This window comes from Aythya fuligula, chromosome 1 (assembly GCF_009819795.1).
Source record: "Aythya fuligula isolate bAytFul2 chromosome 1, bAytFul2.pri, whole genome shotgun sequence".
NCBI classification, from domain to species: Eukaryota; Metazoa; Chordata; class Aves; order Anseriformes; family Anatidae; genus Aythya; species Aythya fuligula.
Genome location: NC_045559.1, coordinates 60,525,300 through 60,540,509, shown reverse-complemented (window position 1 = coordinate 60,540,509; position 15,210 = coordinate 60,525,300). Strand labels below are relative to the sequence as shown.

At 45.6% G+C, this 15,210-nt stretch overlaps 1 protein-coding gene across 2 annotated transcripts in view; it reads left to right on the top strand.

Moving 5' to 3' along the window:
* The window catches only part of DENND2A (DENN domain containing 2A), a 51,885-nt gene that overhangs the window by 21,374 nt on the left and 15,301 nt on the right, over nucleotides 1–15,210 (top strand). For both annotated transcript variants that reach the window (XM_032189319.1, XM_032189329.1), the window contains exons 4-12: nucleotides 712–839; nucleotides 4,173–4,294; nucleotides 7,219–7,416; nucleotides 8,878–8,971; nucleotides 10,248–10,298; nucleotides 13,270–13,457; nucleotides 14,156–14,265; nucleotides 14,483–14,552; nucleotides 15,110–15,187. In XM_032189319.1, the coding sequence (XP_032045210.1) occupies nucleotides 712–839; nucleotides 4,173–4,294; nucleotides 7,219–7,416; nucleotides 8,878–8,971; nucleotides 10,248–10,298; nucleotides 13,270–13,457; nucleotides 14,156–14,265; nucleotides 14,483–14,552; nucleotides 15,110–15,187 (1,039 nt within the window). The remainder of the gene's footprint in view (nucleotides 1–711; nucleotides 840–4,172; nucleotides 4,295–7,218; nucleotides 7,417–8,877; nucleotides 8,972–10,247; nucleotides 10,299–13,269; nucleotides 13,458–14,155; nucleotides 14,266–14,482; nucleotides 14,553–15,109; nucleotides 15,188–15,210) is intronic.

Below are 15,210 nucleotides of genomic sequence, written 5' to 3'. Positions count from 1 at the left end.
CCGAGTCTAGAATGAGAATCTCTGGGCTCTACCGCAGCATTTTGGCTGTTCATAGCATACCTGTGCTCCTAACTGAATCTGATGTGTATATATGTTCCTGGGGTGCCTTCTTGTGTTTTTTTTTTCCTCCACTCCCATGATTGTAGCACATTTTTGAGGTGGTAGGCATAGAATACACAACTGTGCAAACAGTCGCCTAAAAATTCCTGGTTTGGTTGCAGGAGGGAAACAGAAACTCACCAGGTTTGTCGGTGGAGGACACTTAGTAGCGTTTTAACTCTTTTTGCCATCCAGAACATGACTTTCACTCTCCTTGTACTGCTCGGAGGGTTGATTTTGGGGCCCCCTTACTCCTGCCAAGGGTAGGGTCTGTGTTGTAAATGGAGCCTGTCGTGGCCTCAGGTTCCACGCAGTCTTGCAGGATGCGCCACCTCACACACATCTTCACAGCGTGCTATTGCCATGACAACCCCAATAATCTCTGGCATCCCTGAAATGTCTTCAGTTGTGTGGCTGGTAGACATAACAGATCTCAGTGTTTCATTCTCTGCATGGAATGGGACTGTGCACTGTTCCCTCCTCAGTAACCCACTTTGGCAGGTACCTTGTGTGTCGGAGAAATGAACTATGAAGCGCTGCAATGTGTTTGTAAAAGCTGTTTGGCTGTATCACTCTCCTCATGCGTTCCTTTCCTCCCCATCAATGGTGCAGGAAGTCCTATGAGTTTGAAGACTTGCTGCAGTCCTCATCTGAGAACGGCAGGGTGGACTGGTACGCGCAGACCAAGCTGGCCCTCACACGCACTTTATCTGAGGAGAACGTCTACGAAGACATACTGGGTAGGAGCTCCGGGCGAGGGAGGGGTTTGACTGCAAGCACTGAATAACTCAGAAGACTCGTGGTCAACAGAGATGCTGAGTGAAGGATGTTTATTATCCAAATGTAAGCCAGGGCATGGTTTACACAGATTATTGGCAAGTAATAAAAAAAATAATGGACAAAACGTTTCAAAATTTATCAGCTTTAAAGATGAACCTGAAGCGTGTGGGAACCAGCTTTTATTTTTTGCTGGCATCTGTCCTCTGTCCTCCTTTTGTCCTGTGGACTAACTCGCACAGCTCTGGTACCTCCATTGTTGTGAGCTTGTCACCACTGAGATAAAGGGAACGTACTGAAACCAGCCTTGAAATGAATTCCATGGTTCAGAAATAAGCTCTCAGTATGGCACCAGGTGCTAATCAATTAAATAAAAAAACCCTGAGGTCCCACAATCCTTGAAAAGGAGTTGTATTTCATTCTATAACTTTGATGGCAGATCAGAGCCATTTTTAAGACTATTTCCTGCAACATTCTCAATTTCTATGGTGTTTTTTTAATGCTGTAAGTTAGATGGGCTTTTGTGGAGCATAGAATAGAAGCATCCCTCTTGAACAAGCCTTAATAAGTTTTAGTAGCTGTAGGCTGGCGTTGGCTAAGGCTGAGTTTAGTGGAATAGGAAAAGAGAGGCTGCAGCAGCTCTTAACACAGCTGCTACCTACAAAGGTGGCCTGCATTATTCAGTGTGGGAGGCAGCTGCGCTTTCCTAGGAGCAGTGAGGGCATTATTGATTTTATATGAATAAAATCTCATCATATTTGATTAGAAAGAAACCAAATCTTTTTTTTTTTTTTCCTTCTCTGAAAAGAATGGTATTCTTTTGGGGCTGGTTGCAGAAAAGGCGATGATGCCAACCTGTCCTTTTTGACGTTTTTGAAGCTGTCAAATTCTCACGTGGAGCTGAGGACTCGTGTCTGCCTTTTCCTTCTCGGGGTGGTGAAAGAGATGGGAAATGCCTGAACAGCTGGTGGGGTTTTTGTGTTTGTGTGTTTTGGGGCGTGGTGGGAGGTCTCAGAAATCACTGTGGAAATGTCACTTTGTCAACTGGAATAACAGAGATAGTGTTACAGGTTGGCTTTATGAGCAAATCCATCCGTCCTTCCAAACACAAGCACACCCGTGTGTCCCACGCTTGCACAGAACTCAACGACCAGCCTGAAATTTCTCTCCCCTCCAGCTTTTGTTGCAAAGATTAGAAGCAAACAAAGTAGTGGCTAATCGTCAGCTAATGGAGCGTGCTTGTTTGTTTGTTTTTCTTGCTGCATGTTCAGGCTTTGCCTGGAGTCAGTGATCTTTAATTGGTTCCTGCAGTCCTGGTGGTGTTTCCATGGGAGCTTGGGAAAAGGGGTAGACAGGGGATAACTCCAAAAAAGCCACAGTTTTATTTTTCACAAGACCGCAGGCAATTATAGTCCACACAATAAAAAGAAACAACATGTGAAAACCACAGCAGTGGAGGGGTAACGGGGACCTCAGTCGTAGGACACTAGTGCTGACCCACAGATAGTCGTGTGTCCATTAGGGCACGCAAGCACACACGTACACCCCACACACATGATTTGGGAAGGGTTCAACTGCTGGTGGGAGAACTGCTGCTTTTCCCAGCGAGTCATACAGATTCCCTTCATCTACCACCATCATTTTACCTGTTTGCCATTGCTTACCTGGAATATTGGAAATTGTAATGGGCAGATAGATGTTTTTTGTGTGTCAAAAAGAGGGAAAACGTGTTTTTTTCTTTCTTTTCAACTATTTGGACGTGCTGCTGAGCAGTTTGAGTACGGCGTGTGCAACAGAACCTAACCTCATTCCTCCTTCTTCAGTCTACCCGGTATATGACAGCTGAAATTTGATTCTGAAATATATCATTGGCGTTAGAAGGTGGAGCCCCTTTCAGGGACTGGAGCATGGTTCCTGACAAAATGTTTGTGCAGACTTGCTTTGCCAGTGTGACACGGGCTCACCTTGTCCTTCCTGGTGAATTCAGGTCCACCACTGCAGTGCTGAGTATCTCTAAGCAATGGATCGAAGTCAGTGCTGGAAAAGAATTGGGATTCTGTCTTTGAGGACTTGGTCTGCGCTCCCGTCCCCAGCAGGGCGGTCAGGTCGGAGCACGATGGATCCTATAACCATCCTCACTCCTCGCTCCTCGAGGCCTGCATCACTGGCCTCCAGTCCTAGCTCTCAGCCAGGTGTTGCATGAAAATAAGAGCAAGGCAGTTGTTCTGAGTCCCAGCTGTCCATTGGGATGGCACGAAAGGATGGTGGTGAAGAGAGAAGTCTTGCAACAAATTGCATGCCCGTGAAGGTGCTTGGGCTGAGATTTTGTCACTGTTTTTTAAGATGCTTGGTTGAAGTTACTGCAACCTGCTTTTACAAAGTTGTGTGCTTTTCACTGAAAACACTTAAGTTAGCATTTTCCAGCACTGCTGAAGAATGGGATGTAAGAAGTTCATTAGACATAATTCTGTCTGTTTAAAACTCAGCCTAGTCATGGACCTAATCTCCAGAGTCAGTGGGATAAAAGGGACACCTCTGGGTCCTTCAAGCCTCATGTTTTTGAGAGGATCTCATGTAAAAATGGGCTGAATCTTTTTTCAGAGATCTTCCTTTTTTTCCTTCCCTCACACTTTCTGTTCAGGGAGGGAGCACCCTGACTTTGCATGGCCTAGGTTAAGTAAAGTGTGTCCTTCCCTCTTTCTGAAGTGGGACACGGGGGAACTGAGGCATCCATGAGTGGTAGGTGTGTTTGAAAGCCTCTGCTGCCTGACAGAGATCCGTGCTCAGAGAATGGGTTAAATCTCTGCAGAGTCAGCCCAAGAGCAGTGTTGTCTCCACTTAAACGATGACCAGACGTTGCCCTGAACGTGGGGTTAAATAGAGGATAGAGGACACTTACGCTAGCCTTTAGCTCACAGTTTCATTCGGAAATAATTCTAAGCAGAAGACTGCAAAGAAGGAAATGCAATTATGGACCACTGTGCATGAGAACCTCACAGCTCCTCTGAAGACAAGGAAATGAGCTGGAGGACTTGCAGTGTCTTTTCCATCTGTAGTTTCTGTGATATGTTTCTATGGCTGCATACATCAGTGTCAAGGTTTGGATGCTGTCCAGTGAGCAGCTGGACTTCAAGGGCTATGGAGAGGATGAAGCAATTGCAGGAATGCTTGAGAACAGGTCTTTATGTCTGATGTGGGAGGTGGGAGAAGGCCAGCAGATCCCCAAACAGATTTTTATGGCAAACCTCAAGGATTTTCTGCACTTACAGTCTCTTGTTTGTGGCTTTTTGCTGCAGATCCACCATCGAAGGAAAACCCTTACGAAGACATTGAGACCAACAGCCGCTGCTTGGGGAAGAAATGCGTCCTGACCTTCCCAGCATCCCCCACCTCTTCAGTGCCTGGGACTCCCACTAAGGTACTTCGATTCAAGTGGCCACCTCTCCTGCTCCAGAGGGCTTTGGGTCCTCTGTGGAGCTGTAGAGTTTTGCCACCGACTTTGATATTGTTAGGATTTTTTTTTCCTTTCTGTCTTTACCACTGGTCAGAGTGTGGTGTGATAGAAGAGAATGTATTGCCCTGTAGCAAGGTAAAAACAATATTCCCTTGTACAAATGGTTTCTTGGCTTGCATTTTTCTTCACACGAGGGCTGCATTCCCCTGGTACTTTGCAGCTGCCGTGCAGCAAGGAGCAACTGGATTGAAAGGGGCTAAATTATTTGATGTTACACTGGGGTTTTATGCAGCTGCAATACAAGACTGGAGTGATAAACGAATGGGAAGAGGTCCTCTTCTCAATCCATTTTTTATGCAGATGTATCCTCAGCAAAACTGAACCATGGCCCTGTCTTCTGAGCAATTTCTGCAACAAATGTATAGCAAGAAAAGAGCAGCTCTGGGATTTTATCATGTTCATGTACGTGAGGAGTAAAGTGGTGACAGCTTGAGACTTCAGCCCCTTACCTCTGGAAACCTGCCTTCAGGATCTTAATAAAATCTGAGTGATGGTTAGCTTAGTACTTCTACTCTCTCCAGAACAGATGAGTTGAAAGGTAACGGATACAAAATAGGAATCCAGAAATGGGTGTGTTCGTGACATGAGGTGGTTTGGATTTAGGAATTAGCTCTGAATGCATAGAAAAATGCATCATTCCCAGTGCATTTCTTGTGAACGGCCTAGAGCACTGGCAGAGGGGCTCCACTGGCAGAGCTGAGAGTGAAAACCAGCTGCTGTGTCTTTGCCCCATACCTGTACTGGGACAAAAGCAGGGTGCTAAATTTCTTCCAGATACTGAACAAAGAGGGCAGGAAAGCTCCTCCTCCCCTTCTTCAAAGAGGGCATTTAAGTGCTTGGGTAATCGAGCCCTGCAGTTGTCTTGGCTCAGTGTCTGTGGGCTGTAGGCAGTCTGTCTGTGCTGATGCCAAGATGCCTCTGCAGACCACTCCCTTAGGATGCCTCTTTTGCTAACTAATGTAATGCCACTCCCCTGTGTAGGGAGCCTGTCCAAAAAGGATGTCCCCACCAGCAGGACAGCTTACAGAGTTGTTCCATTTTCCTCCTTGGCAGTGAAACCAAAAGAAGAAGTGAAGCACATCTTGCTCCAAGCTCACTGAGGCCAGCCCTGCTCTCAGTTTCCCGAGCTGTTTCGGCTGGTTCCCTCTCTCTATTTTAGATAGTCCAAGCCTGGAACCGCAGGGGCAATGTTAGAGCACAAATCATCTTGGCAGAGCAGGTAGTAGGGATCTAAACATGGTTTTCCTGACCGAAGGGCTTTCCCATGCTCTCCAAGCTGCAGCTATTATTAGAGTTGTTAGCCAACATTTCCAGAGGTTTGACATGCATTTCTTGATGTGTTGCTCTTTTCCAACCAGCTTAATCAGCAACTGAGGTTTTTCCAAATAATTCAGTGCTTCAAAGAGAAAATTGCCCTGCAGTTCTGAATCCATTCTTGTTACTAGTGAGCTCTAGAGCAGTGTAAGCCTGTATGGAAGTGTTGGGATAAAGCTGATTTTGCTCAGACAGCTTTTCAATCACCTGTGCACCCTGATGTCCCTCCCATACAGTGTTACACAGAAACATCTTTCACCCTAGATACGGTTCCCAGCGGGACAGTTAGTGAAGAGTTGAAGGGGAGCAATTACGGTACGTTATGGTGCTTTGACATCCCAGAGCTGTGATCTGTATCGGTCAGAGAAGTGCTGCAGCTCTCTCCACAGCTGACTGGTGTGCAACAGCAGTGTGGATCACGCTGGAGAGCCTGCCCAGGCTGGATGGACTTCCAGCAGTGGCTTATATCGTTAGTGCAGGATGAGGTTCTTCAATGTGAAGACCCTTCTAAGATTCGTGTGACTTCTCTGTGGGTGGGAAGCATTTTTGTGAGCTGAGTGTCTTTTGCCAAGCCATCCAGCAACACCTGAGCTGGCCTGAGTGGGTGCAGCAGTCTGGTTAATGCCTCTTCTGGGTATGTCTGATGCAGGCAGACCATTGTGCTACCTCAGCTACTGCGCTGGTGTGACTTGTTCACAATTAGCTTGGAGACCTCCCACCTACAGTTCCTGGTGCCACATAGAGATGGCTTTGAGAGGGCATGGTCAGTGCCCAGAAAAGGGGCAGCTTAACCTTATCGTAACTGCTGGGAAATTCTGTTGGAGAAGACAAAAAAAAGTTCTTACTGAGCACCTTTGTGGTGAGAAGTGGTTTGCCCTCCTTTATCTAGAGCTGAGCTTTCTGATTCTCTGCTGCTGTCTTTGGTCAGAGATTTTAAGACCTTTACTTTGGTACTTACATGTTTCCTGTTGTGCTCCCTCTCAACTTACTTAAGAGGAAACCAGTCTCCGTAACTGCCTGCCGTGACAGTTTTCTTGTACCCTCCTCTGAAATATTTAATTCTTCCCCTGTCAGAGACAGAATACCGACCGTGCTTTTCATCGGGTCTCACTGCTTCTCTGTTCCTCCTGGCCATCTGCTCCTTATCCCAAATGCTTGTGGCTGGCTGGTTGGTTAGTCTTGTCCTGTTTACAGTCCCAGCCTCTGGATTGCACAAGTCCTGGGAGTCTTTTCACACTGGAGTGAGGCTTCTTGACCAAACCCTGGGTTTGTGTTATGTTTCGAAATGCGTGTGGGGTTGTTAAATTGCTGGTCAAAATAGTTCTGGCCTAGCCTGGCAGCTGGACGTGTTCCTTGTGTGTGCAGGAATATGGGAGCACTCTCAGAAGTCAGCCAGTTTTGGCAGCTGAGTGGTGTGGATTCCCCGCTGGCTCTACTGCCATGACAGTGTTAGCAGTGAAGCAAAGGTACATTGGAGGTGCTGTCTTTACTCACTCCTTCTCCTCCATTTCCAGTTGCTTTCCAAGCCCATTTTTTTCCGACAAAACTCAGAGCGGCGGAGTTTCAAACTGCCAGACATACGGAAACTGAGCCGCGATGGAACTGGGTCGCCATCCAAAATCAGCCCTCCCTCAACCCCCAGCAGTCCAGACGACACCTTCTTCTCCTTGGGAGACCCTCAGAACGGCAAGAGGAGAAGGAAGATTCCCAAGGTAAATCTTGGCTTTTCTCTCTTTTGCTTAGCTTCTTCCAGGCAGCAATGGAAGTACGTTTCCAGTATGAGAGAATATTTTCTGCAGTTTCAACATGGCATCCCTGCAGTGTAGCCCTTGTTCTGGCAGTTGACCTGACTTATGTTTAACTCCCTTTCTGCCTGAGGGGAAGGTGCACAAACCTCTCTGCAAGTTTTTCCATCTAAGATACCATGATTGTCAGGAGAGATTAAAAAAGAGGAGAAAAAAAACACAACTTAGTTCCTCCTTTGCTTGAAAGGTGGGACGGTCAGAATTGTGTCATTTTGGTGCACCCTCCTGGCAACCTGTTTTTCTTTGTTAGGTCTCATGCATGCATGGGCTGTTTTTAATCCAACGTAAGGTGTGATCGTGAGTGAATAATGAAAAAACTGACATTTGAGTGACAAGAAGTGTTCCCATTAGTGAAGGGCATTTTCTAGAGCGACATCTCCTACTTTGTGTTTTGATATAGTATGACTCTGTTTTAATCCTATTTTCTTTCAGATCTAGCAGGAAGTGTATTCAGTCCAAATGAGGTTTGGCAGCAGGCTATCGATTGAACATTTCAAAAACACAGTTATAAAAACAAAGTTGCTTGTCCCAGTCTTTGCAGGACAAGCAGAGACTACCAGGGCCCGTCTGTGGTGTTTTTTTCTGAACCCGCAGTTTTCATTTGGGGAAAGGGGATGTGTTTGTTTATCCTCTTCATTTCTTGGTTGCCAGATCCATGTTCATATTTGTATATATGGTTTTTGAGTGCCCTGTCTGTATACCTCGGCTCTCCAGGAATGAGCCAAAGACTACAAATGTTTAGGGTTTTCTTTCCCATTATTCCTACACCTCTGTGCATGTGCTTGAGCTCTGTCAGTGTTTTCACACAAACATTTGTGTCAGCTGAAGGGAAGGTTATGAGTACATGTTTACTGGGCAGTGCCCCTGAGCAGTCTTGCAGGGCAAGCTCAGAGCAGAAATTCACTGCATCAGTGGCAAAGTTGACCTGAGATTTCGACTGGGGAGCTGGATGGAAGCTACACTTCCATATCAGAGCATCTCACCTCTTGATGCTAAGGTTGCTCTCATCCTCCAGCCAGTTTTCTGCTTTCAAACCTGCAGAACAAGGCAGGTTCCCAAGGGTTACCCTCCGGTGCTCCCTGGAGAGTTGACCATGGCGAGGAGAGGCCCAGGTGGGTGCCAGCAAGCTCATACAGCCACAGGGTGTGGAGGCACATCGAGGCCTGGCCTTGGGCTCCTGCCACGCCAGCACGACTGTGCTGCATCTGTACCAGAGCCAGCACGGCCACCGGTAACACAAGTATCTAGACCATCAGGTGTTCCAGTATAGCCAGGATTGGGAAACGGAGCTCTTTTCATGAAATTCTAACCTTCTTTCTTGCCTGGCAAGGAAAATAACCTTTTTTTGTTTGTGTGTTTGCTGAGCAGCTTGTGTTGAAAATCAATGCCATTTATGAGGCACGGAGGGGAAAGAAACGTGTCAAGAGACTATCGCAGTCTACAGAGAGCAATTCAGGGAAAGGTAAAGGAACTTTGAATCATCGTACATCTAAGACTTTTGGAGGACTTAGACTTTAGGCTGACTCGGTCGTTCATGTGATGTTTTTCAGTGCTTCTTCCAGTCCAGTGTGAGACTGAGTTGGGCTTTCCACCTCTTCTTTTGGAAAGATAAAGGTTGTTCCACTGCCCAAGGGCCTTTCATGACAAGGCACTTTTTTTTTTTTTTCTCGCTTCATTTTCATTTCATGGCTTTCCATGATAACCTCATAGGTCGCACCAAAAATGCCTCCACTTTTTGATGTTTATTTCTGGAACTGGCTAGACACTTTTGAGAAGAATGTTCTGTCCAAAGAATCTGATTTGTTGAGATCAAAATATTCTGTGGGAATGTGTTACTTTAATGAACTGTCCAATAGAAGATAGGAGAGTTTTGAAACAGCCCTGTTTTCTTCAACGTCCCAATAAATAAATAGCCTCAGTTGGGAATCAGGGTTTCTAGACTATTGACTATAGGACCATCTCCATCATCTCAAAATTAAGACTTTCAGCTTCTCACTGCCAATCAACAGCTTACCAAAAGCGTTTAGGTACTTCAAAGCAATTGTTTATAAACATCTAATCTATGCAAAGCTTTAAATGACATCTTTCCAACGCAGTATTTTTTTCTAAAACACCCCAGTTCCCAGTGAAAGGTGACCTCCAGGTCTGTTTGTTTCCCACAACTACTTGTTACTGCTTGTCCTGTTTTATACATAAAACAGGTGTTTATACATAAAACAGGGGGGTGGGTGTGTTTATATGAACCCTCTCCATATTTTATACTCTTCTCTGAAGCATCTGAGGCATCGACAAAAACAGGTTATGGGATGATATAGGGCCTGAGTCTGATTCATTCCAGCAGTTGTAGGGATTTTTGTTTTTGTTTTTGCCCCTTGTCCTGTTTTTTGTTTGTTTTTACCCCTTGACTGCTACATGTGAATCAGTATTTTGCTTTTCTGTTGTGCTTATACAGATGTGGATGAAATACTGCTCTGTCATTTTATTCTTTATGCAACTCTTAGGGCTGTGCAAAGTAGATTTTGATGCATTTTTTTGTGTTCCCGGAATGAGTGGGAAAATACTGAGGTTGGTAAGTTAAATCTCTGTGGGTGTATGCATCCTTGAAACAGATGAGGCCCTTGAGATCTGTATTGTCTTCCCCCGAAATTGTTAGGCCTGGCTTTCTCATGTCAGCGACGAGAAATGCACTCTTACAAAAAGGCTTTACTTACTTCATCTTCCCCTTTCTTATTTTCTAGTTACAGATGAAAACAGTGAATCAGACAGTGATACTGAAGAGAAACTGAAAGGTAAGGCAAATGCATGAAGAGAGCAAATAGCTCCTGATAAACTCTTCTTTGAGTTCCTGGGTCAAGTTCTCTCCATTGTGTTCTGCCTTCAGAGAAAGAGCTTGTTTCCACTCAAAACACAGTGAGAAGACAAAGATCTGGAAACTGCAGAAGAAAATCCAGGAGCAGAGGACTTTAGGAATCCAAAACAAACATCAGCTCGAATTCCCATCAAAGCTCTTTGCACTAGCTTTCATAGGAGCTTTCCACGGCTTGTATGGTGTGGAAATAAAAGGAGTTTTTTCTGAGTGCACAGTCATAAATGTGTGCACAGGCTGACAGAGGCAGTATTGCAGTGGGACAGGATGTTCACAGTAGGACAGGGTGTTCACTAACCCCACTACTCATTTATTAAGAGAGAAAACCCACCAGCCAGAATGCCTAGCTAGGGAAATGGGATTGCAGTATATGATTTATTGCTAATTAAACTCTTCTGCGTTGGCTGAGTTGAGATAAAGTGCTGCATTCTTTGGTTTGCTCCAGTAGAGCCGATAGAGGGTATGCTGGTCTCCATAATTCTCTTCTCAAAACTTCTCGTATTGGTAATTACCCTTGTGACATGCTGGTGGCATTACAGTCTCTTGAGAATTTATATGGTGAATTAAAAATCCTGATAACGTTGGAATACAAAATTGAAATTCCTTCACAGTCCAAAGTTTCCTCATGCACGTGCACACCTGATCAGGGTAGCAGGTCAGTTCTCAAGCTGAAAAGAGTTAAAAGCAGCAGTTTTCACTCTGTATCAGCCACAGCACGTTGTGCGTAGGAAGGCTCACCCCTACCCTCTTCAAGTTTTTTAGAACAGAAACCTCAGTCTGAGTTCCCTTTCATGTTTGGTTGTACTTCCCGCATAAGAACTACTGGAAAATCTGGAAATCTTTGGTCTGTACTACTGTAAGAGCAAGATCAAGCTGAAAATTGCTGCCCCTGCCTGCCTTCTGACAGGCTCTCAGGCTATCCTAAAGATAGAGAGAAAGGGTTTGTGCCCTGATTGCATAGGAATTGCATTCACAATTGCTTTGAAACATGATGTTATGAAATATAGTTGCACGTTTGGTTATAGCTGAGAAAGACAGTGTAGATGGTGTAGATGTGGCCAAGAAGACTCAAACTCTTGTCTGTTCCCACTTGCCGAGGTGAATCATGTGCAGCACCATCACCTTGTTTCTGTGTAGGATGTCTAACTGCAGCTGGGAACTTAGAGTGGAGGAGATGATTCAGATGGTCAGAGATCACTTCAGATCAAACAGCACTGGACTCTGGACCATATCCAGATCCATACCTGGATCTGAGCGTGCAAAAGGCCTGCATGTCTAGATAAGTGTGAATGGGGGCTCTGGCACTTGCTGCTTGCTCTTGCTAAACATGTATTTTGCTTTCTGCCTTGCTGGACTGTGGACTTTGCTATTTTTGAATAGAAAAAGGAGATGATTTATCAAGTAACTTTTATTTGGGACTTTTCATTTCTGTATGTTGTACTTAACAGAGCAAACACAGCCAGTTACCACTGCTGAGCAAGTCACTGTACCTCAGCTGAGACACACTAAATCATCAGGCACCAGTCATCAGACTGCGTGTGAGAGCCAGAAGTACTGGCCCTTAGGACGGAAAAATGTTTAAAGACAAACTCTGCCATGATGACAGCAGTACAATCCTGGTGTCAAACAGTGCAGAGCTCAAGTGAGATTTTCAGAAGCACTCAGCATTAGTGTGACACAGCTCCTTTTGAAGTGCCTGGTAAAACAGGCCACTTCTGAAAGCTTTTGAAGAATTGCAGCCTTAAAGCAAATGGTGTAATAGCTGATGAGAGAAAGGAGTCTAAGCCATTTTTTCCAGGGCTTTCACTGTCCTGGAATTGTGTCACTCTGATTTAAGAAGCACCTTTAGGTTGCTTCAAGTTATATTGTCTGGAATAGTCCGTGACTACTTGACCAGACAAAAGGTCAACAAGTTTGTACCATCCCCCAGAAAGCTCTGTCTCCAAGCAGATGTGTAGCTGGAGTTTCTGCAGTATCCCTGTGGTTGTTGTTTCTGTCAAAAATGTTGCATTACCACCCGCATTAGCGAAAAGCACTTTGTGAGAATGAGCTGTAGCCTCTGCTTGTAGTTAATTCTTTCTTTCTTTTGTAGTAGGGCTAAGGGAGACTCATGGAGATTTAATTTGAGATGCAACTGTAAAACAAAGCAGGGGGAAGGTCTTAGGGAATCTCATCTGGGCTCTTCCCAGCAGGCAGCTTTTCATTACTTTCCATGCTGGAATGTTTATTGTCCCACAGCTCAGATGTGTTGCAGTTACGGCTTGCTTGGCAGTTTTTCTTGTTTTCCCGTTGTCTTGGGAGAACTTGTAGAAACACAGTCCTGAGAGATTCGCTTTAGGCAGAGGAAGGTCTGTCATGAGCCAGCCTTTTTCATTTGCACCTCTTCTCTTGTTTTTTGCTGTTGGCCTGCAGCCCAGCACGTGTTCCCAAAGCGGGGGGTCCCCGGCATTACTCAGCCAGGGGAGCCCCAGCCTGACCCACGTGCTGGTCTTGTAAAACTGTGGAGATCTCTACCCCCAGCCTCCTCTGAACAAAGGTGATCGATCACCTAACTGTGCTGGCTTCAAAAGATGCATAAATGAGTGCTAGGATGAATGCCCAGATATTATCTCTTCTGCTGTGTCCCGCATGGATCTCAGTTTGGCTTGTCCTCAGCTGCAAAAGCCATCTATGAAATACTTGTGCTGCCAGAGCTCTTCAGGGTGGTGATATCAACAAGATTATGTCCCATCTCTGTCAATATTTATAGTGCAGCTTACAAATGGGGCCTGCCTCTTGCTCAGCCACTGACAGAACAAACACAGTGAGGTTATCTGTAAGTCTCTGCAAAGCCCTGTTGGTGCTCTTTACAAAGAGCTAGACGAAGTGACAAACTCTAATCTTTTTCTTTGTAGCTCACAGCCAGCGCCTGGTCCACGTGAAATCTCGCCTGAAGCAGACCCCGCGGTACCAAACCTTGGAACGGGACCTGATCGAGTATCAGGAGAGGCAGCTGTTCGAGTACTTTGTTGTGGTGTCGTTGCACAAGAAGCAGGCCGGAGCCACCTACGTCCCTGAGGTTACCCAGCAGTTCCCACTGAAGGTGTGGTGCCTGTCGGGAAGCTCTGGCTGCTGTGTCTCAGAGTGCGTGGTGCATTGCCCTGCTGGAGAAGCCACAGCTTCCCTGTATCAGAAACCCCACTGCTGTGGCATTGTTCAGGGAGACTGAAGACAGAGGGGCTGCAGCAACCCCCTGAGCATTGTTATGACATTCCTCACTGTTGAAAGAGCAGCTGATTCAGATCTTTTGCTGCTCTTGGCTATGACTTTTATGTAGCTATTCCTTTCTCCACCATTTATTTTTTCTTTAAGGAAAACTGACGCTTGGGAGAAGATGTGTTCTTAAAGGGAAGGCACAGCTTTCACCAACAGTTTAGCTGAAACACAGGGAATGAGAGAAACAGAGAGCCAGTGTGACAGCACATTTGTAAATGCAATGTAACCAGAGTTCCCCCAGACTTCAGTACTCTTGTCCCTTGCTGGAAGGTGTGTCCCAGCCTGGAGGCACAACTGAGCACAGGGGCAGGTGTTGCAGACACAGGGCTTGGTGGAATTGAGGGTACAGAGTTACTTTAAGATATCTAAAGATTAGGTGAGCCAGAATCACAGAAATTTTAATATCTTCCAGGCAGAAGCTTAGCCTCTGTCATCACCTCTTCATTTGTCACAGGAAAAATATTTGAAGTCATTCCATCCCCACATGACTAATTGGAAACATTCCTTCTCTCTGTTCTCCCTTAGCTTGAACGCTCGTTCAAATTCATGCGTGAGGCAGAAGATCAGTTGAAAGCTATTCCCCAGTTTTGCTTTCCTGATGCAAAGGACTGGGCCCCCATCCATCAGTTTGCCAGGTAAGTACTGTACTTTGCATTGTGGCTCGTGAGAGATGGATTTATGTATCGAGCTAATTAAATATGAGGGCTCTTATGGTAGAAGGTTGGGCAGAGCCCTGAGAGGGCTGTATTGGAAATGCAAAAAGTTTGTGGGCTTAATGGGTTCATCTGTATGTCAGAGTTTGTATGTGGGTGATGTTCTGCTTTCTTTTCATTCTGGTTTTTCTTTCTGCAGTGAGACGTTCTCATTTGTCCTGACGGGGGAAGATGGAAGCAGGCGTTTTGGATACTGTAGGAGGCTGCTGGTAATTATCCCTTCTTCTTCTTCTAGCAGAAGAGGTGCAACCTTCTGGGGGGTTGCTGTCACTGCTACCTATTGTGGAAAGTAGAAAGCTGCTGCTCTTCTCGTTAAGTGTGGAAAGGGTGGTAGCAGAACAGCCTTGTTCTCTTCTGCTCTGCTCAGTGAGTGCTAAGGTCCCTCTCTGAATGCCATCCGCCAGTCCAGACATGGTTCTTTTGCCTTTTCCTTACACCAGTGCTTAACGCTACGATCACAGGCTGTTGCTCCACCATTAAGCTGGATTTAGGGTTCCTCTCCCTTCGTTTTACATAGCTAATAAACAGTTGGCTAAACCACTGCTGGTCCTGTAGGCTCAGAGTTGTCTCTGTAGAGCAGTTTACCCCATCTTGGTCATTTGACTTAGGAAGGTTTGGATCATATCATGGATGTACCCACTTTCTGTCCTGTTTTAGTGAGCTGTAGAACTCAGAGACCAGTCACTCTATCCCTGCAGAAGTTACAACTCTGATATTTTCTTGGTGTTTTGTGTGTGTGTGTGTATATTTGTGTTTGTCTCAAAAGCCCAGTGGGAAAGGGAAGCGCCTCCCAGAAGTTTACTGCATCGTGAGTCGCCTCGGATGCTTCAATCTCTTCTCTAAGGTGAGGGGGGAGAGAGAAGGAAT